The sequence below is a fragment of the Camellia sinensis genome, chromosome 3, assembly GCF_055761805.1.
Source record: "Camellia sinensis isolate YWXY chromosome 3, ASM5576180v1, whole genome shotgun sequence".
In the NCBI taxonomy this organism is placed as follows: domain Eukaryota; kingdom Viridiplantae; phylum Streptophyta; class Magnoliopsida; order Ericales; family Theaceae; genus Camellia; species Camellia sinensis.
The window spans coordinates 188,397,845-188,420,306 of NC_138963.1; the positions used below are offsets into that span (position 1 = coordinate 188,397,845).

General features: G+C 38.2%; 1 protein-coding gene across 1 annotated transcript; it reads right to left on the reverse strand.

The window, feature by feature from the left end:
- Positions 1–20,524: 20,524 nt before the first annotated feature.
- On the reverse strand, positions 20,525–21,944 carry LOC114265073 (mitochondrial uncoupling protein 5). Its single transcript, XM_082921717.1, has one exon. The coding sequence runs from the start codon at positions 21,632–21,634 to the stop codon at positions 20,657–20,659; it is 978 nt and encodes a 325-aa protein (XP_082777843.1). The 5' UTR covers positions 21,635–21,944; the 3' UTR covers positions 20,525–20,656.
- Between the last annotated feature and the right edge of the window lie 518 nt (positions 21,945–22,462).

Below are 22,462 nucleotides of genomic sequence, written 5' to 3' on the forward strand. Positions count from 1 at the left end.
CTAAATACCAAAAATATTAAAAAATACAAGAATTCAGTACATTTTTTTATATTTTTATGTATTTATTAATTTTTTAAAATATTTTTTCACAAATTTTTTACTTTTTAGATACATCTAAGTAAAGTGCATCTAAAAAAGTAAAAAAAATATTTAAAATTTAAAAAATATTCACTAAAAACAAAAAAAAACGAAAACAAAAAAAGTCAATTTTCAAAAAACTTAATACAGAAAATTCAAATCAAACACACTGATTATTATTATTTTTAATTTATTATTATTTTAAAAAAATAATTGTACAGTGAGTGTAGCAAAAAACAAAAAATAAAAAACAAAAACAAAAATATGAAAAAAGTTTATACATTTTAATAATTGAAACACTATTATACTTTTTCATGGTTTTGTAGTTTTTTTTATTTTTTATTTTATTTATTTTTTTTTTTGTGGAACCCGCTGTGCAGTTATTTCGCTATACTCTAAAAGTATTGACACGAAATAAATATTTTAAGGTTTATTGGTGCATTAAAATATATATATATTTTATAAATAATTAAGTTTATCACATAAAATTAACTCATAATTTATCCAAAATTTATTTCCTCGTCTTGGAAAATTGATGTGGTGCTATAAATTATTTATTATTTGTCTTATTTATTTATTTTATTTTATTACTATTTACCTATTTTTAAGAACAATAATGCTACAGATCCCCATTGAGGGTGAAACCCCCAGTGACCCTCCAGTGCCACGTGTCGGCCTGGGGTTGGCTGAAAATTAAAAAAAAAAAAAAACTATTTTTTTGACCAATGGGAAGGGACCCCAGCACCGCCACTGGGGTCCGAAGCTTTATTCTTTTAAGAAATAAAAAAATAGACAAAGTAATCAAACAAAACAGTAAGCATAAGGCCCATAGAACATGATTATCAGAATCTCAATCCGTATAGTATGATTTTAGATCTTAAGATTCAAGTTGGGCTAAACGATTCGGATCACAGTAAAATTTTATATTTGGTATGATCTTAAAGTGACTATGATCTTAGTCATAAAATCATGTAGAATCGCACCTACGATCCCAATTCTATTATGCCCTTGAACCTACTAATTATTTATTTATTTATTTATTTCTTATATATGTATGTATATGTATATGTTTATATAAAATTTTTTACTATAAACTCATTCTTCAAATATCTCTTCTAATTTATGTTGACATAAAAGATGTATTAAATCAAATTTATAAAGTTTTAATGATTTTAAAATTATTTAAGATATATTATTATTTTGAATAAATTTTTATTTCATTTTACATTAAAAATAAAATCTTTTGACTCTCGATATGATTTTATGATCTGATCCACAAATTCCCCTCAATAATCCTATCCAAGATTCTGATTTTAATAACATTGCCATAGAATAATAACAAATGGTTTATTGAATTTTTGCAACTTTATTAATTAATTTATATTTATTATATTCTAAAGTAATAATATTTTATGTTGTGTTTTTCAAAATTCTGGAACAAGGAGCGTGTGCCAAGCACACGCCTTGTTGTGTTTTTCAAAATTCTGGAACAAGGAGCATGTGCCAAACACACGCCTCGTTAAATTTGAGCTTTTCACGGCATGAAAGGATTCTCCGGATAGTAATAGCAAGTTTTGTCATCTCATTTTGCATAAAATTAACCAATACCCATCATATGCATATAATATTACAACCATGCTAGTTGTACACAACATGAACAAAAATAATAGGTCTGGCTTTGGTTCAGTCTGTCATCGGACTGGATCGTACTGTTAGGTCTGTGAAGGTTTACCATAGGTTTCGTTTTGAAAATTTGAACCGTGCAATATGTACAACTCGTCGAGTACTATATGTCTGTGAAAAGTCACATTGATAGGATATCTATAGTTATGTGATCAAATCAGTTTTATATTAAAAAAATGGACGGTGAATAAATTAACGGTTGATAAAAACTTTTTTGATCACATAGCTATCGATATCCGATCAACGTGATTTTTCACAGGCATATAATACTCGACGAGTTCTACACATTGAACGGTTCAGATTTTCAAAACCGGACCCGTGGTGAGCCCCCACGGGCCCAACAACACGGTCCAGTCCGATGGTGGACTGGACCAAAGCCAGGCCCAAAAGAATATATTGTATGATTGAGATGTATTCCACATCACTCACACCGAATATGGATTTCAGCAACACAATATATATATTTTTTCACTTATTTTGTGTTTTAATTTTGTACACTCAGTCCTCGTTAGTAAATATTTTGGGATTAAAAAAGTATAAAAAGACAAAATAGACTATATAAGTCAATAAGATAAAATGTCACATCCAAACCATAATCATTATATTTTTTTTTCTCACAAAAGTTAAAAAGTCTAAAAATAAAAACCAAACTGTTGGCTACATATTTTGTACAAGCCAATTACAATTCGACGCGTGACAAAATAAGGGTGATATAGGAAGACTATTCAAGTCTTCGATCCTGATCATACACGTGGCAGTTAGTATTGGTTATTACGAGATCTGAGTAGCAGTGGATCAATAAAGAGATGCAAGGTGATGTGGCTTCAACGGTTACTCGTATTTCAAATTCAAATTTAGGAGGGAAGCTTAACTACGAGTAATGGCGTAATGGAGCTAATATTGAGGCAACACGATCAGCCATCATGGAGGAGCAGTTCGACGGTTAGAAATGTAATTCGATGGTCATCCTCGAGCAGTATAAATAGCACAGAAGGCTCCAGGAAAAGCCCCCAGAGTCAGATCTAAAAAACCAGTTTTATTCTACTTTACTTAGTTTTACATTTTCTGTTCTTTACATTCCAGTACTTTAAATTTTGCACTGCACTTCATTCATAGGAGTAGTTTCAAGTAGATTGTCGCTGTAAACCTCTACGAGGTTGAGTTTGAATCATTGTAAGTTTTTCATTCTAATGAAATGCTTCAGTTGTTCTTTACTTGATTGATATTTTGCTTAATTCTCCTAAATCAAGCCACCAGTAAAAGTCTTCTTCATTGAGGCTGAGAGAACTAAAACACAATCATCTGATAATTGGTTGGCAATTAAATTTCTGTAAGGACTGATTGATCCTTACTGGCACGCTTGCAATTACAATAATAACATTCAAAAGCCAAAAAACCAACATATATTTTTGGCACGCGTGGTGGGACCAATTGAAATGGCTAGACGTAGGAGACAAGGAGAAAATGAACGCCTAGAAGAAGGCATAGAAGGAGAGGTAGAGATACCTAATCCAGAGGACAATGTGATAACACATCCTGTGAAAATCCCCATTTTATCAGAACCTATGGTCGAACATACCAGTACTTCAGAACAAGTACCACATGTTAGTAATGTTGGACGAGACCAAGAAATTGGACCATCCACTATCCCATCTACTCAGCCAATAAATCCATGGGGTGGCTTAATAGATGCAATGGAATAGCAATTAATGAACACAATGGAAAGGTGGGCAACGTCCTTTTTGGATCGGATGAATAACCACCAATTAACAAACGTAAGACATATGGAGGAAGTTTCGAATGTCCCTCAGCAAAGATTGGCTAGAGATAAACAGCCTATACAAGTTAATGGACATTATAATGGTCAAACTAGTAATTAGAACTGTGAAAGACCATTACCTCAATCTTGGTACGAGCCTATTCCGAGGCCTATAGTAGGTCAAAATGCCTCAGTACTTAACAGTGAAGCCATGCAATTTGGTGGATCTGGTTTAGTACAAGAAAATGACATAAAAATGGTTCCAAATCCCATGTTCGAAGCCATACCTGGCACAAGGGGTTTCACTAATCCCTTATTCGAATTTATATCGGGGGGAGGGGGGGTTGGAAGGTTTTCCTACAAATGGAAGAGACACAACACCAGTTCCAGCACCTTTCGTAGATCCTTTCGCAGGACAGGCTCAAAGGGGTTACCCACACCCCCAACAACAACTTGTACCGCAGGGACAACTAGTCCCAAATATACCACCTTATGGACCAAGAGGACCACAAACACAAGTTTACCTACCAAATCCTATGTTTGCCCCTCCAGTAGTGGTTCAACAGGCACAAAATATGGTCCCTAGGGACCAAATTGCTGACATCGTTAGGGAGATGTGTGGACCGATGACTCGGGGGGTCCAGACTCTTGTGTACAGAAAACCATACCCACAATGGGCAGATAGGGTACATGAATACCCAAGAGGTTTTAGGATACCAGATTTCGCCCTTTTTTATGGGAATGGAAACCAATCAACAGTAGAGCATATTGCTAGGTTTGCTGCTCAATGCGGAGAATTCACTAATAATGACTATATGAAGCTGAGACTGTTCCCAAACTCTCTAACTGGAGGAGCTTTTGTATGGTACATTAACCTTACACCTGGCTCAATCTAAACTTGGCAACAAATAGAAGAGGCATTTCATGCCCAATTCTTCCAACTGGAGCCAGAGGTTCTATGGCAGACCTGGCAAGATTGAGTCAAAGGCCTGAAGAGAAGGCTATTCAGTTTATTGCCAGATTTAAAAGGACTCGAAATAAATGTCGAGTCATCTTGCCAGAGCCAAAATTCGTAAGATTGGCTCAAAATGGCTTCGAGTTTAAGTTTCGAAAGAAGTTTGACTCAACAGAGTTCAGAGACTTAGTGGAATTGACTTATAAGGTATCTAGGTATGAAGCATTACTAGAAGAGGAACAAGATCGAAATAATGCATCATACAAGACATACTACAAAGATCCTAACTATGAGATTGATGCAGTAGAGATTGTGGGGAAAGAACTTGTGATCTGTGAAGCATTAATTCATAAGGATACAACAATTGACCAGCAGTTTAAAAAGAAAGAGCTTCACAGAAAATACTCTTTCGATTTAACTAAGGCAGATGACATTTTTGATCATTTGCTTGCAGCCAACTTCCTTAAGTTACCAAAAGGGGTTAAAATTCCATCTCTTGATGAACTTAAAGGAAAAGTATATTGTAAATGGCATAATTCTTGGTCTCACTTGACTAAAAATTGTATTGTTTTTCGAGACAGGATCTAAGAACAAATTCGGAAAGGAAGTTTGAAAATCCCAGCCAAAGCTGAAAAAGCCATGGGGATCGATAGTAATCCATTTCCAGAAATTAGAGAGGTGGCTGCCAATGTCATTATGTCGGATTTTCAGAACCTGTCTTTGAAAGAATTGGAAGAAGTCACTATGCAGATGCATGTGGCCAACCAGACAACTATCAAGAAAAACACTGGAAATCTACCAGCTATTGAACAAGGTTTCTCACACTAGAGGGAAGACTCTGAGGAAGAAGCACTGGATGACGATTCCTTAGAAGTAGCTGTAATGCAGAGGATGTGTCCTAGGTGCAGACTAAGCTACAAGTGGTTGAAAGGACTTCCAATTGATGGGAAACAATACTACAAGGATGCGCAGAGACGGCCTAAACCAACTAATGCTTACAATAAAAGGCCATATCCATCTGGTGTCAGGCAGCGGTCATTGAGGGTTGAACCAACAGCTGATATGATGCATTCCAAAGGCAAGAGGCCTTTATATGAATCCAGGCCACCTAATTATTACAGAATGGAGTGCAGTCATTCTGAGAGGAGATTGGAGAGAGGTTCAGGTTTATGGGATCAAAGCTAGAGATTAGCCCCCTAGACCAGCCTCACGCAAGACAGAAAGTGGACACCTTCATCGAAGGCCTGAGTTAGGCCCAAAGCATGAAGTCAGGACCACACAGTGGCCTTCGCAGCTAGCTTCGAAGATGACTTCGAAAGAGGAAAGAAGCAGTTCAACGGCAGGGTCAGTAGGTTCGTGGGTACCTGGGGTCCCAGATTGGTTTGTGATTCAGAATAAACCTAGGGAAGTGTTTACCCAAAGAGATGTAATTGGAAACCAAGGCAGGATGGTTAAGCCTCCTTTGGTGGCTCCAAACAATTGGGTGTTGCTTAAGCACCCAAAAACAAAGGAACCAGATATGGTCCCTGTAATTTCTAGATCACAAAGGAGAAAAATTCAGCGTAGGTACACTCAGTACCAGTGAGACCTGAAAGAGAATAGAGAGAGTCCTTCATTGGTACAGACAGAAGGAAAGAAGAATCTAAAGTCTGAACATACTCCAAAACCAACTCTACAAGGCAAAATGGGTTGCAGCAGAGAACAGTTGGCCAAAGTTCACTCTGAACTAAAAGCCAGAGAGAAGTCCAGTTTAGCGGGATTGGAGAAGGCATTGATGGAGAGTGACAGCAAGGCAGAGATAGAAGTTGGCTTAGGCCAAAAAAAAAGAAATGGTCGAGGAAGAAATGTTCGAAGCCTTCATGGCTGAACAAACATTTTTGGTTAAAAAACCAGTCATGACAGACCATTTGAAGGATGAAGTACCAGAGAGCAGCATGGAGGATGCTTCTGGAGTAACTGAACAAGATGGCCAAAAGGAGAAACAGACACAGCCAGCCATCCAATTTGGCTCAGTGTCAGTGAACATGGTACACATACTACCTCATGAATTCTAAGCTGGAGATGAGAATCAAGAGGGGCAAGAAATTGACCCAATTCCAATCTCTAGCGAAGACTCACAAGTGAGTATGGTGCAAGCCCGATGGAAACTGAATATGAGAGTGAAGAAGTGGTGAGCATTAACCTCTCATATCCTTTTGAATATCCCTCGAATTCTATGAAACAGCATGTCAAGCCTTTGTATATTAAGGCCTTTTTCGATGGGATACAATTGAACCGAGTCTTAGTGGATAATGGGGCAGCGGTGAACTTACTACTGAAATCTTCCTTGAAGAAATTAGGGAAGAGGAATCCCAGGTTAATCCCAACCAGTACAACCATTGCTGGTTTCGCTGGAGACAGACAGATGGCTCAGGGAATTCTACCCATCAACCTAAGTGTGGGAACCAGGGACTGCATGACGGCATTCTTCATGATCGACAGTAATGCTAAGTACAATGCTTTACTTGGTAGAGATTGGATCCACACTAACAAATGTGTGCCTTCCTCCTTGTATCAGAAAATAATGATGGCCTTGGGCAACGAAGAGACAGAGGAAATTGATGCAGATCCTCAACCTTTCATAGCCTGCACAGACTTCGCAGAGGCCAAGTTGTATATTGAGGGAGTGACACCACTCAGTATACTGAGGAAATCTGATGGCTCAGCTGAAGTGACGGCTGATGAGGAAGTGACACACCTGAAGCACTTAGTCCAGGATGTGCTGATGAAGAGGTTGTCATTAAAGATGATAATGATGCCTGGTTGTAGGCAAAGAGATGAAGCACCAGAAGCCAAGTCTTTGGCTCTAATTAAATTTTCAGTATTGGATGTAAAGTCAATAGTCCAGAAAGTGCAGGAGCAAGAGAAAGAAGCCATGATCATTGGCTATAGGCAGGAGCAGCAACAAGCCAGAGTTTTGGCCCTTGATAAATACCGTGCATTGGACATTGAAACAAAAGTCTAGGAAATACAGGAAGAAGAAACCTTGTGGACAGACTTTGTCTATGAGGAGGAGGGTAAAGAGGTTGAATCAAAGAACTTGGGAACAGAACACAGCAAGGAGATTGTTTCGAAGCCAGAAGGAATCAAAGAAGGAGCTCCAATAAGTTCTCAGATACAAGACCCCTTAGAAGAAATAAATTTAGGGGAAGGTTCTGTATAACAACCCATTTATATAAGTGCTTGGTTGAATACTCTTGACAGGAATCAGTTGTTGGTTATTTTGAGGAGATATAAAGATTGTTTCGCATGGTCTTATAATGAACTGCCAGGATTAGATAGGTCATTAGTGGAACATAGGCTCCCTATGAAGCCTAACTTTAAGCCATACAAGCAAAAACCAAGAAGAATGGGTCCAGAAGTGATTCGGAAAGTGAAGAAGGAAGTTCTTAGACTACTCAAGGCAGGCTTTATTAGGACAGCCAGGTATGTTGAATGGCTATCTAATATTGTGCCTGTAGTTAAGAAGAATGGTAAAATGAGGGTATGCATTGATTTTAGAAACTTAAATCTAGCAACTCCAAAAGATGAGTATTCTATGCCTATAGTAGATTTGCTGGTAGACAGTTCAGCAGGGCATTAAATTTTATCAATGATGGATGGGCACTCTGGTTATAACCAAATCTGCATTACGGAGGAGGATGTTCACAAAATAGCATTCAGATGTCCTGGAAATATTGGCACCTTCGAATGGGTTAAAATGCCATTTGGTCTGAAGAATGCTGGGGCTAAATATCAGAGGGCTATGAACACTATCTTTCACGATCTCATTGGAGGGTATTTAGAGCGTTATATTGATGATATTGTAGTTAAATCCCAATCCATGGAGGAGCATCTGTTTCACTTAGAAGTAGCTTTCGAAAAAATGAGAAAGTTTAAGTTGAAACTCAATCCTCTTAAGTGTGCTTTTGGCGTATCATCTGAAAATTTCTTGGGCTATGTAGTACACAAGAAAGGAATACAGATTGACCAGAATAAAGCCAAAGCCATCATTGAAGCCAGACCCCCATCAAGTAAGAAGGAATTACAAAAGTTCCTTGGACAGGTTAATTTTCTTCGAAGATTCATTTCTAACACTGCAGGAAAAACTAAAGTATTTTCTTCCTTGCTAAGGTTAAGAGATGAAGAGGATTTTGTATGGACAACAGAGCATCAAATTGCTTTCAAAGAAATTAAAGCCTACTTGGCCAACCCTCCAGTGCTGATGCCACCAAAGGGCGATAAGCCTTTGAAGTTGTACATAGCTGCAACAGAAGATTCATTGGGAGCTTTCTTAGCCCAAGACAATAAAGAAGGAAAGGAGCAAGCTGTTTATTACCTTAGTAGGTTTTTAAATTCTTGTGAATGTAAATATTCAGCTATAGAAATGCTGTGCCTTGCATTGTATTTTGCTGCAACGAAATTAAGATACTATCTTTTGCCTACAACTGTCTTGGTAATTGCAACCACAGATTTGGTTAAGTATATGTTATCTAGACCTATGTTGAGGGGAAGAATTGGCAAATGGGTATTAGCCTTGTCAGAATTTCATTTAGAATATGTTCCCCAAAAGACAGTGAAAGGACAAGGTTTAGCCAATTTTTTGGCAGACCATCCATCTCAAACAGAGAGCCAAGAGATAATGGAACTTGGTATGGCTAGTGTTGAGCCGTGGCAAATGTGGTTCGATGGATCGAAAGCCAATGGCCTAACTCGAATTGGTATAGTGATTAACTCACCACAAGGAATAGAAACCACACATGGTTTCAGAGTGGATGAAATTACTTGTTCTAATAATCAAGCTGAATATGAAGCCTTGATAGTGGGATTGTAAATTATTATTGGATTACAAGTACATGCAGTTGACATATTTGGAGATTCTCAATTGGTGGTTAACCAAGTGAAAGGGATTTTCAAATGTCAAAGTATAAGCATGTTGCCATACTATGTTGTTGCATTACATTTGCTTTCTTAATTTCAAATAACAAATGTAACTTATGTCCCAAGATTCTTGAATAATAGAGCTAATGATGTGGCTTAGAAAGTTTCGAATTTCAAGAGGAGGGGTAATATTCAAAGGGACATAAGCCAAACACCATACCAGAAATCTATACCACCCTTAAATAAAAGGAATGTGGCCCTAGAAGCCAATCATAATGACTTACAGGAACAAGATTGGAGGCATCCAATAATGCAGTACTTGGCTGGTCCATCCTCGAAGGCCAGCAGGAAAATTAAATAACAATCTATGCAATACATCATATACGGCAATGCTCTCTACAAAAGGGGGGGAGATGGTTTATTGTTGGAATGTTTAGGCCCAAAAGAAGCATTAACAGGTATGACTGAGGTTCATGAAGGCATCTGTGGTGCTCATCAGCCTAGTGTGAAAATGAGGTGGTTGCTTCGAAGGCATTCCTACTATTGGCCAACTATCCTTAAAGATTGCATAGAATATGCAAAAGGGTGCCAGGCATGCCAAAAGCATGGCACAATACGGCACGTGCCCATAACTGACCTGCATGTAGTAGTAAAGCCTTGGCCATTCAGAGGATGGGCCATGGATATGATGGGGAAAATACACCCACCCTCTTCGAAGCATCATTGTTTCATTTTGGTGGCCGCTGATTACTTCACTAAGTGGGTCGAAGCTAAGCCATACAAGGCTGTAGACTAGACTGAGGTCATTGGATTCATCAATGATTTAATCCATAGATTTGGCATCCCACAAACTATAACTGTTGATAATGGAACTGTGTTCGATGGGAAAATGGTGAAGTCTTTTGTGGCAGAATTTGGAATTAGCCTTGTTAATTCCATCCTCTATTATGCACAAGCCAATGGTCAAGCTGAATCATCCAATAAGTCCTTGAAGAAAGGAATACAAAAGGTTGTGGAAGACAATCCTAGGGATTGGCATAACTTATTGTTGGATGTATTGTGGGCTTATAGGACTTCCCCAAGGTCAAGCACAGGAGTTACTCCTTATGCCTTAGTATATGGACATGATGCAGTGTTACCTGTGGAAATTAATGTTAAGTCCTTGAGAGTAAGATGCCAAGACCAGGTAGATCCTTAGCAATACCATCAGAGTATGTACTTGGAATTAGAAGGCATAGATAAAGCTAGAATTCTGGCATTAAATAGCATTCTTTTTCAAAAAAAGAAAGCAGCCAAAAATTATAATAAGAAAGTCAAATACATTGGTTTTGATGAAGGTGGTTTGGTGTGGAAAACCATACTCCCAATAGGGATTAAAAGCCATAAGTTTGGGAAATGGTCACCTAACTGGGAGGGACCATACCAAGTCCATAGAGTCCTTCCTTTTGGAGCATACCATTTGAGAAATTTGAATGGATATGTACATCCCAAAAAGATTAATGACAGGTATTTGAAGCCTTATTTTCTAACTATATGGGAAACACAAGGAGAAAAATAAATGCCAAGTATAAGAACGCAAAAATACTCAAATGATAAATAAGAATTTGTCTTTCATAAAGAGTTGAATACATTCTGCCATAAATTGGCCCAAAAATGATTACAATGCCTCAGTTGTTCTTTTATAACAGATGTTCTAGTTTTAAAAGATGAAACAACTGAATGACTGTAGTCATTTCTTACTTTCGATCGGCCAGTCCTTAGTTGGTAATCAGCAACTTGGTATCAGCTTGGGCTAAGGCCTGGTTGACTACAGATAACTCCTCCTCAAGTTGAGCCTTCCTCTCTAGTAGTTGATGCGAAATTAGGAGACAGAGGAATGTGGTCCCTTCAGCTCTGATATCTCAGCATGTAATGTTGAAACAAAGTCCTGATCTCTGACCAATTTCTGCTCTGCAGCCTTGGCAGCACAGCAAATGTTAATGTAGAAGTCAATAGTAGCTGCTGCCTGAGATAGATGACTTGAGACAGACATGCCGAATTGCTCAACAATTTTGCAGCACTGAAGGAAACCATTCCTTGTTATAGGTCTCTCTAGGGCCTCGAAAGGAATCCTTGAAAAAGATGTCAATAGTTCTAGGCAGTTGTCCAAATCTATCAGAGGTGTAGAAGGCTTACTACTGGAAGAAGGACTCTGAAAAATTTCTAGTAAAGAGTCAGCCAAAACTAATGGCTCAGCTTCATCATTGGCTATTGGAGAGGTAGAGGGCATGACAAAGAGACTGGCTAGTCTCGCTTCAAAGATATCTACCTTATCCGTGGACATGAGGGGTGCAGAAAGGGTAGTGGTGGAAAGCACAGAGGACTGCATGGGGATAGGAGAAATAGGTGGAGTATCTTCAGCAGTCTCTATGGTCCTAGCCACCAATAGGTCAAGAGAAAAAGGGCTGGAAGTAGGTAAAGGTAATAAACCATGGGTTGGAGAGCTACCAGCACCCTCTGTAGGGGAATCAGCTACCATCAGAGATAGAGCAGCAGGTGGAACTTCCTTAGGAGGAGGGGGAAGAGCAAGGCTCGAAAGAGAAATAAATTGAGGTAGATCCAAAGACAAGTAAGGAAGATATGGATTTAATAAAAAAGAAAGAGATGCAGGAATGCTTGGCCTCAAGGAGGATACATTGAATGTAGGCCTAGGAAGTGGGAGCATTATCTGAAGAGTCCTCACATTTTGCATTTGTTCAACTTCAACTGAAACTGAGGGAGTCCTCATTGGAAGAATAGGCTCTGTAGTTGTTGCTGCAAAAGAAGAGAAGTACCAAGAATAGGCTCAGTAACGTCAAGTTCAACACCAAAAATTTGATAAGAGGAAAACAATAGAGGCTTGAAAGAAGTTATTTGTTTTAAAGTGATAGCAGCAATGGGAGAGCTTCGGAGGGCGTAGTACTCAGCAATGTGTTGCCTTCTTGCAGCCTCCTTCTGGATTGCATCAGCAGTAGCAGCTTCATCTCTTAAGAATTGCTGCTGCCGTCTCTTCTTAGCTCTCTCAAAGACAATTATGGCCCTGGAATGTTCCTGTTCCACTGCCTTAGCAGCCGCCTCATGAATAGGGTCTTCGACGAAGTCAGAAGGAGAGACAGTCGTTTTCCTTCTTTTTCTTATTGGTGTTGGCATTTCCTGTTCTTTCTCAACCTCTCTCTCTTTAAGATGGGATTCAGACTCTTCAGGGGCAAGTTCTTTTTCTGCTGCTTTGGTAATTGTCCCAGGAGTAGGGTCTTCGACTGAATTAGCAGAAGAGACAGTCGTCTGCTTCCTCTTTTTCCTCTGTAATGGTACCTCCTGTTCTTTCTCAATCTCCCTCTCTTCGTTGTGGGATTCAGATTCTTCAGGAGTAAGTACCAGTTTTCTTTTCTTTTTCTGCTGTTGTTTGTCCTTGAGAGCGGCTAGAATTTCAGTCCTCTTAAGAGATTCTTCTTGTGGAGACCCTGTACCAAAATGTATGAGTGTAAAGGAAGCAAACAAAAGAGTCGAAAAGAAAAGTGACCTGAAAATACTTACCCTTTTTTGAAGCAGCTCTAGTGACTCTAGTTGGAGGGGGTGAGGCTGCAGGAATAGTTTGGGCAACTGTGGAAAGAGAAGGCATGTTCTCAACTATTGTTGATTTAGCCCTAGAAGGCACTCCTAACCCTATCAGTAAATCGTGAGGGTGCGTTGATAGGCACACTTCCATGTTGACTGACCACCAGTTTTGGAATCTTTTCAAAACCAAGCCATAGGGAGGAAAGGGGACAAATGTGAACTCATATAATTCTTTCAGCAGTCTGAATGTAGCTGCCTCTAGCTTTGATCTGGGTATTCTCAAGTCTCTGGCCGTAAGATGGACATTCGAGAGACTGCAAAGTGGAACAGGAATCCCCTGAGTGAACCCAAATTGCCTGGCAAACTGAGAAGGACAGTACACCTCAGCTATACATTTATAAGCTCGAGGGTTTAAAGTGCCAATAAACAGCTCCCTTGGTAGCAAAATAGAAGCCCACATATCTTTGTGAGGTGAGGTGGAACACTCTTTATCAGCTAAAAAGGTTTGCAGCCAAGCAGGTCCTTTGCTGGCATCAAAGGAACAAAAGTGGGAGATGGAGAAATAGGGAGTTGGTGAAAAAGGTGAGGTAATAAGCAAAGGAAGCAGGATAAAGAACAATCCTAGCATACTTCTCCCCATAAGTGCTAGGGTCCTGAACAAGGAATCTTAAGCATTTGGGATACAAATCAGTGAAATAGGCGAAGAGCCAAAGTTGGAGCACCCAAAAGGGACCCCCTTGGTTCACATCAAGAGGTTTCTCACAAAATTGGGAACATGCTCTATAAACATAGCCTAAGAGATAAGGAGCCAGGGCTATACGTTTTTTCAAAACAAGTGCCTTCGCAAGTGGAGCGAACTCAGGCATAATCCTCTGAGATGATGTACAAAAAAGGAATTTACACAACTAGTACAAAATGAAGGAAAAAAGTTCTCTATCCCTCACGGGACCTACCCTTTTATTTTCGGCCTTTACAAAATCACCGTAGGAGGAGTTTAAGGGTGGAAGGGAGAACTTAACAGAGAGGTCTGGATAACTGGGAGTGAAAGGAGAGCCAAGGGGTGAAAGCCCTAAAAGATGGCAAATATCAAGAACGGTGGGAGCCATCATGCCACATCGAAATTGGAAAAAATTGAAGGCCATGTTCCAAAAATAAAGAGCAACAGGAATCAAGAAAGGGTCTTCAGGAATGATAAACCTGGAAAGATGGAGGGCATCAAGAATACAGGGCTCTTGCAGGTTGTCTTCTCGCGCAGGTACAACTCTGTCATACCATTCTTCCCATTCAACTGTCAATGTTGGCCAGCAGCGATGAGGTCGGGTCACCCTCCAATTTCCCCAATCGAGCCCTCCTTCGTAGAGAAGAAAATGGTCCTCCAGCCGAGGGTATAAAGCTGGAAGTTGAGCAGGAGCCTCTCGAAAGATGGGGCCCAAGACATATTCTTGTTTGTTGCTGTGGCGAGGGACGAAGAGACGGCCGACTATGGTACTTGACTCACCAGTTGTTAACTTGGCGATCTCTTCATCAATGCATTTTTTCAAAGCCATGGTTGGGCTTATACGATCACCAACAAGCACTTTGAGAGAAGAAGAAGCCATTGGTAACAAGCAGCAAGGAAGAGGCAAGGAAGAAACGGTTAACAGAGGAGAAGGGTTTGTGTTTTGAACGAGCGAGTGATTTCAGAGCACGAAATAAAAGGGTTTTAAAAGCCTTTGTGTCTGGAAAATATATTGCGTAATTTGTTAAGTACTAAATGTACGAATACAAAGAGTTTCCTTCAATATTGATACTTTTGGAGGGAAAAACACAGCCCAGATGATAATATCAGTTTCGAAATAAAATATTTGGCTTCGAAACCAGATTTTGGCGCCAAAAGTTAAATAACAACGGCTTCGAAACACATTCCATACCTAATGGGTGCAAGAATGCTCAAGTATTCATTTACTTCAAAGGAATTAAAGACCTATTTTAAGTTTCTCAATAAAAGTAATGTTCTTCGAAGCAAAACTAGAGATCCCTTAAGAACGAAAATTGGTATTCAAAACATCAAAACTAATAGTTGGTTTATATATATCTAGAAAAATTGTCTTTTCAAACTAGAACAACGCAGCCCTAAAAAGGGGTTTCCATATTTTTTGAAATTATGGACTGTTGTTCAAAGCAAAAGGATCAATTTAAAACTGATTGATCATATTAAATCATTGACCATATGTTGGTTATGATTGAAACAAGTTTTGAAGGGTAAGGTCGTTAGATTCGAAGCATGGATCCTAAATAAAAATCGTCAAAAACTATCAACTGCATTCCATAAATTGGAAAAGCTCATGGTCGTTTTTGTTAATGTTCATTTAAAACGATTGAGTCCAGGTTCGAAGGATAAGATTGTTCAGTTCGAAGCTCTGAGATTGCTTTTAAAGACAAATGGAGACAAGATCAAACCATACCAAACAAAGAAAAGTCTTAGTGGTATTAAAGCAAAAGTAATTACATCGAATGACCCTATTTGGGTATAAACTCAAGCTCATAAAAATAGGGAATGGAATTAATAACAAGATCATGAAATTTAGTCCAACTATGATAAATGAATTTCTGTTCTTTCTTTAGTCTGTCCTCTATTTCTTCTAACATTGACTACATGAGTTGATGTGCTCTCACTTCGTAAAAGAACTCTTCAGCCTTTATTTCGAAGGCAGTTTCTCTCAATCCTTATTCCAATTCGTCTATATCCAAGTCATCCCAGTACGCAGAATCTTTTTTCTTGAAATCATTGAATTCTTCAATGAAGTTCTCTGCTTCGTACTGGGCATTAACTCGAAGGGACGAGAGTTGGTCTAAAGATTGTGTGGTGGCCATAGAGGTTCGATGCCAGTGGAGAAGCAATAGAAGTTGGTCCAAAAACATGTGAAGCTCTGCTTGGACGAGGGGATTGAGGACATGACCCCGACTCAGAATATCACAAGCCCATCGAAGGTTCTTAAGAGGGACTTCGTCCTCAAGAATATTGAACGGTAAGTGGGAGAAAGCCGCGAGCAGAAGTTGAGCTTGCTTTCGCTCAGCTGGAGTAGGGGAAGGTGGAGGCTTGTAAGGTGGAAAGACCTTATTCATGGAGAGGGCAAGCCTCAGTCTCTCTGTCCAGCAAAGATTGGGCAGAGGAGAAGGTGTGGATGCTTCTATTTCAGGAGAAGAAGCAAGGGCAGAAGGAACAAAGGCATTAATATAATCAAGCCAGTCAGAAGAACAAATCTTTGCCTTCTGGGCTAAGAGTGATGGATTGTACCGTTGTGCCTCTTCTAGATGTCGGGCATGGTGCACTATCTTTGTAGGCATGGAAAATATATACCATGCCACGAGCAGATTCTCCTCCAAACTACGTCGATGGTCAATGGGCACGTAGGGATATAACACCGAGCTTCGCGTATAGGAAAGGAACTGTAAAGGGTCAGTAAACTCGACAAAGTGATGGTTGATTCGTTTCCTCAAATCACAGGCCTCAGGCTTTGGCCAATTTGTCTAGCCAGAAGCCCCAGAAGAAGAAGAAGTTGCAGCCTTATCCCATGCAGAGGTTTGTGAAGAAGAACTTTCCATGTCCATGTTTGCGACTTTCTGAATCAAAGGATTGAGAGTAGTTTGTTTGTAGTCCAAGGGTGAGGCAGAAGAAGAACTTCCCATGTCCATATTTGTAAATTTCTGAATCAAAGGATTAAGGCCAGTATGTTCGAAGTCCAAGGGTTGATAATCTGCAAAGGCATCCATGACCTGAATATAGAAAGGGGGGTAAAGTTGGCTAATTAATGCATAGAGATTCTTTCGAGGAGGAATAGCATCGTCATATGACTCTTCGTGTGCTCGATCATTGGAGGAAAAAATTGATTTGGTCATAAAATGTATCAGTCTGTTCGAGTGCTAAGGTGGTGGGGGTGTTCAAAAGATTGAAGGAGAGTTTAATGCAGATAGTGAATGACAGTTGCATTTCTGGGAAAATGCAAAACCCATGCATGTTCTAAGACGTGGGAAAAAGACCTTGATCCACTAATATCACCAAGTATTGGGTATATTAGTGCGGGGGGTAATGTTGGCTACATATTTTGTACAAGTCAATTACAATTCGACGCGTGGCAAAATAAGGGTGATATAAGAAGACTATTCAAGTCTTCGATCCTGATCATACACGTGGCAGTTAGTATTGGTTATTATGAGATCTGAGTAGCAGTGGATCAATAAAGAGATGCAAGGTGATGTGGTTTCAACGGTTACTCGCATTTCAAATTCAAATTTAGGAGGGAAGCTTAACTTCGAGTAATGGCGTAATGGAGCTAATATTGGGGCAACACAATCAGCGATCATGGAGGAGCAGTTCGACGGTTGGAAATGCAATTCGATGGTCATCCTCGAGCAGTATAAATAGCAGAGAAGGCCCCAAAAAAAGCCCCCAGACTCAGATCCAAAAAACCAGTCTTATTCTACTTTACTTTGTTTTACATTTCATGTTCTTTACATTCCAATACTTTAAATTCTGCACTGCACTTCATTCATAGGAGTAGTTTCAAGTAGATTGTCGCTGTAAACCTCTACGAGGCTGAGTTTGAATCATTGTAAGTTTTTCATTTTAATGAAATGCTTCAGTTGTTCTTTATTTGATTGATATTTTGCTTAATTCTCCTAAATCAAGCCACCAGTAAAAGTCCTCTTCATTGAGGCTGAGAGAACTAAAACACAATCGTCTGATAATTGGTTGGCAATTAAATTTCTGTAAGGACTGGTTGATCCTTACTGGCACGCTCGTAATTACAATAACAACCTTCGAAAGCCAAAAAACCAACACAAACGAGATTAAAAAAGCCAGACTAAAAAAGTCTTAACACAAAAAAATTGACTACAATAGCCAATGCCAAACGAAGCTTTAGTATTATTTGTACAATTTGATATAGATCAAGTTCATATGGTCTTGACCTGATTCATTGATTTTGCAACAAAAGAGGTAGTTTTTAGTAACATTAGTGTGATGTCATCTAAAGATCCTTCGATGATCCAATCAATACTTTTTTTTTTTTTTAATGAAATATAATACAATCAAGGAAGAGATTTTTAAGGAAGAGATTTAAATTGTTGAATATTGCTTTATCTTGTGTTTGTCTTACCTTAATCTTTTGGAAAAATTACATATACCTCCCTCGAGGTTTGGCTAAATTACAGATAGTCCCCTGAGGTTTCGAAAATTACATCCTCCTGAGTTTGTATTTTCATAACAATTTGCCCCCTGAGATTTATATTTCATAACAAATTACCTCCTAATTTGTCATGCAAATATAACATTCATGGAGAAATTTGTAATTTCTCAAACTTCAAAGGGATATTTGTAATTTAGCCAAACCTCAAGGGGGTATATGTAATTTGCCCTAATCTTTTATAGAGAAACTCTAATATAGACTAGTTAGCAATAGGGGGACGCACATGGTGGATCATGTGTACACAACTAAAGTGAGCTCCAAGGCTCTTCTAATAGCATCTTCAATAGTGGTGTTAAAATAATTTGTTAAAGCGTGTTATATGATAAAAAGTTTGAAAAGTGAGACTTATTTGTGTGTGTTAAGTGTTTGTTAGTTTAGAGAATGGGTGTGTGCTCTAATACTATAATTAACGTATATGCTAAGTGATATTTATATATGTATATAAATGTATTGACTGAATATAAAAAATAAAATAAAAGGAAGTTTGTGAATTTTTTACTAGTTGAATAGATGGTTATGAGAAGAAAAGTATTTGATTTATATTATGTACGTGATATTTTATTTTATTAACTATTTTAATTTTTTATTACATATTCCTAGGCAAGTTCTAAGTCTTGTATTCCACTCAAATTTCAAATCTAAAAAATAAGCTACTCAAATTCAATTTGATTATCCTTCAAAATTAACTTAAAAAAAAAACAAATCAATATATATCTTAAAACTCATTAATTTTTAGAACCAAATTTAAACAAGGGCTAGGCTTGTTTCCAATCCACTTTGTGGGCTAGACGATGCTGTTGAGTTCGTGGGGCCCATCACGGATTTTATTTTGATAATCTGAACCGTTCAATGTGTAGAGCTTATCAAGTACTTTATTACAGTAAAAAATCACGTTAATCGGATACCGATATCTACTTGATTGGATCATATTTTTGTCAACAATTTATTTTAAAAATTATTTATCGTTGACAGAAATCTCATCCGATCAAGTAGCTATCGATGTCCGATCAACATGACTTTTTATAAGAATAAAGTACTCGACGAGTTCTACACATTGAACTGTTCAGATTATCGAAATAGGGCCCGTGGGATGGTAAGCCTCCACTGGCCCAACAACACATTCTAGCCTGATCTCGAACTGAAGAGAAACTTAACCCTTTAAATAATCGTTGGACTCAACTCTATGCAACTTGATTACAACTCTACCGATAATTCTGTTCAAAATGTAAATTTTTTTTAGCCATACAATAAGATGTTATGAGTTAGTAATATTACAACGACTTGATTCATACATACATGTATATTTGTATACATACTTCAATCTCATTTTTAAAATAAAAAAAAATCTAAAATCTTCATTTGATTGTCAATTAGCAAATATTAGAGATTCATACTTTGAGATTCATAAATCCACTCACAATCATGTGGTAATTTAGTTAGGCCTTATATCATTAAATGTGTAACAAATTAAAAATTAACATATATGCCTCTGTTTGGCAAGATGGTTTTGAGATTTTTTTAGCTATTTTAGCCACAAAAAAACAAAATAGGCTATTTTAGCCATAACAAACAAAACATCACATCAAACCCATAATCATTACATTCTTCTCTCACAAAAAAAGCCAAAAAAGCCAAAAAGTCCTTCCCAAACCAAGCTTTTTAGCCCAGGCTAAAATAGTCAAAAAAACCAAAAAACCAAAAAGCCAACCTACTTCCCAAACGGAGGCATAATACTACATCATTATAAATATTGTGAGAGTTTTGTATGAGTCTTAAAACAATTTTCTACTTAATGCTTGGTGACTAGGCAAAAAAAAAAAAAAGGAGAAATCTACGCATCAGAGGCCTTTCAAAATATATTTTCTTACTCATGATTTTTTTTATTTATAATTTAGGTCTCTTTTGAAAAGACAAAAAAAAAAAAAAAATTATTAACTTATTTATAGGATATATGACCTCTCTATTTTTTTTAAAATATTTTTTTCTAAGTAAAAAAAAAAATCATTTCTCAAAATAGATCTTAATGTTTATAAAGTATACCATTAATATGTAATTATTTTTTTAAAATTGGATTGATTTGATATTTTTCAAAAAAAAAAAAACACTAATTTTTTTCTTAAAAAATTTTAAAAAATTATTAAATTATATGCAATCACTTAAAAAATTAAATGTCACATTATTTATACTTACAAAGTAATTTTTTTACTAATTTCTCAAATATATTAATTTTTTTAATTCTTAAACAAATAAAAAAAATAATTTAAAAAAAAAAAATCCGAAACACCCACTAATTGAAGAGAGAGATTTGTGAACATAACATTTCAATTTTCTCTTGACAAAGTCATAAAATAAAATAAAATAAAATCTCATTAGAAATTTCTTTGAAGATGAGTAACATAAAACACAATAGATCTTTATAATTAATCTCAATATACTAGTTTATCGTCATTATCATCATGATCACCATCAACGGCCACAAACTTAAAAATCCTTGAAAAGCTTGCGGACCTGTTCAAGTGTCACAAACAGCACCACAGTGAAAGGCCCTTGCCTTGATATTGTAGGAATAAAGCCCTTGTAGAGGGACATGGGTCCTTCAGCCCTAATTGTTTTTAGGGCACAATCAAGTGCTCCATTGTAAGGTGGAGCCGATCCGGGCTCCACCTTCATGTTCATCACCCTGGTCTTGATCACATCCACAGGGTTCGATGCCACAGCAGCCACGAACCCTGCAGCGAAGCTTGCCGTGACATGAGTCCCAAGCCCATCCTTCATCAGACCCTTTTCTAGGATTGTTTCTTTGACCTGATCGTATGATGCGAGCTGTGATGCGGTCACGATCATGGCGCGGTTCACCGTAAGGGAAGACCCGCGCCACAGGCTGGTAACGCCCTCCTGTCTCGCCATTCGAGTTATTGCGTCGACTACGCTTTTGTAGTTGCGCCGCTCGGAAGCCGGGAGCCGACCGTCGGCTTGCATGCGTACCATCGCCACGTCGGCTGGGTTCCCAACAGCCGCGCCAATTCCGCCGGCTAACAACCCGGCTGCTATCTTGCGCCCGATAGGAAGGGTTCCGGAGTTGGGGTCGGTCCATTTCTGCTTGAAGACTTCGTAGAGACCCATTCGGGTGGTGGAATAGAGAGTCTGGCGGAGGATGGTGGCGGAGACGCCGGAGTACAAGGCTGCGACGCCTTCTGTCTGGAAGATCTTCACCCCAACCGAGATGAGACCCACCTTAGGCGGCGGCGGCGGTACCGGAATGTGGAGGTTGCTAGGGGCGGAGACGGCGGTGGAGTTGAAAGCAAAAGCAGGGCGAAGAGAGTGAATGTTGTGGTTAGGGTTTGGGACATTGTTCTCGCCCTGTAGCTGCATGCGAACCTTGATCAAATCAAGAGGGTGAGTTGAACAACCAGCAACGATCGAAGCAATACCTCCCTCAACAAAGCCTTTCAAACCCATTTCAGATTTTGTCAAAAAGAATTCAAAAAAAATGTGGCTTTTAAGCTATTCTTTCGATTGAGGAAAAAAATGGTGGGTTAAAAAGAATAGGAGAGAGATTTAAGACCAGTAGGAGTTGGGGTTCATCTCACTGGAGACCAGGAGATGAGAGTGGAGGCCTAAGGCTATAGAAGAAGAGTGAGGAACTAAAGGCCTGTGAGACATATGCTAGCGAGATCTGATTTTTTAAAAAGATGATTGTAGCGTTTGGAGAGAGTCTACGATGGAAGAGAAAATTTATAGGAGTGGGAAAAGAGAGGAAAGTGGAATGCGTGGTGGGTTGGCGTTCGGTCTCCAGAAGGTAGGACGCGGAAAGGAAAGGTCCGTGGGGATGTGGGACCCACAAAACAAACTCGACTGGACCGGTTCTATTTAAAATGTTGGGATTAGGAAGATTCGTAGGCTTGACTTGAACGCTAATTTTGTGGGGTTAGGGAATTGGGTTGGGTCTGTATAGGTTTTTTTTTTTAATAAAAAATATTAAAGATTTTAAAATTTTTATTAAGAATTTTATTAAAAGTCTTATGGGTGTGAGATTATATGGGATTTATATTACGTGGGCCTTATACTTATGCTGTCTAATAAAATTTTTATTCTTTTTGTCTTAAAATATTAGTCTATTATTCTACATTTTATTGTCCAAAACTATTAATTTATTTTTAAAAATTAAGGACAATAATAATGTGAATTTCATATTTTGTCGTTCTTTGAAATTTATTAACATAAAAAATATAATTATAACAATTGATATTTTTAAAAAAATATATTATTAAAGTGTAATTTTGAAAA

Bases quoted from the DNA above. Each gene is read 5' to 3' on its own strand.
- LOC114265073 (XM_082921717.1), bottom strand. From the start codon at position 21,634: ATGGGTTTGAAAGGCTTTGTTGAGGGAGGTATTGCTTCGATCGTTGCT.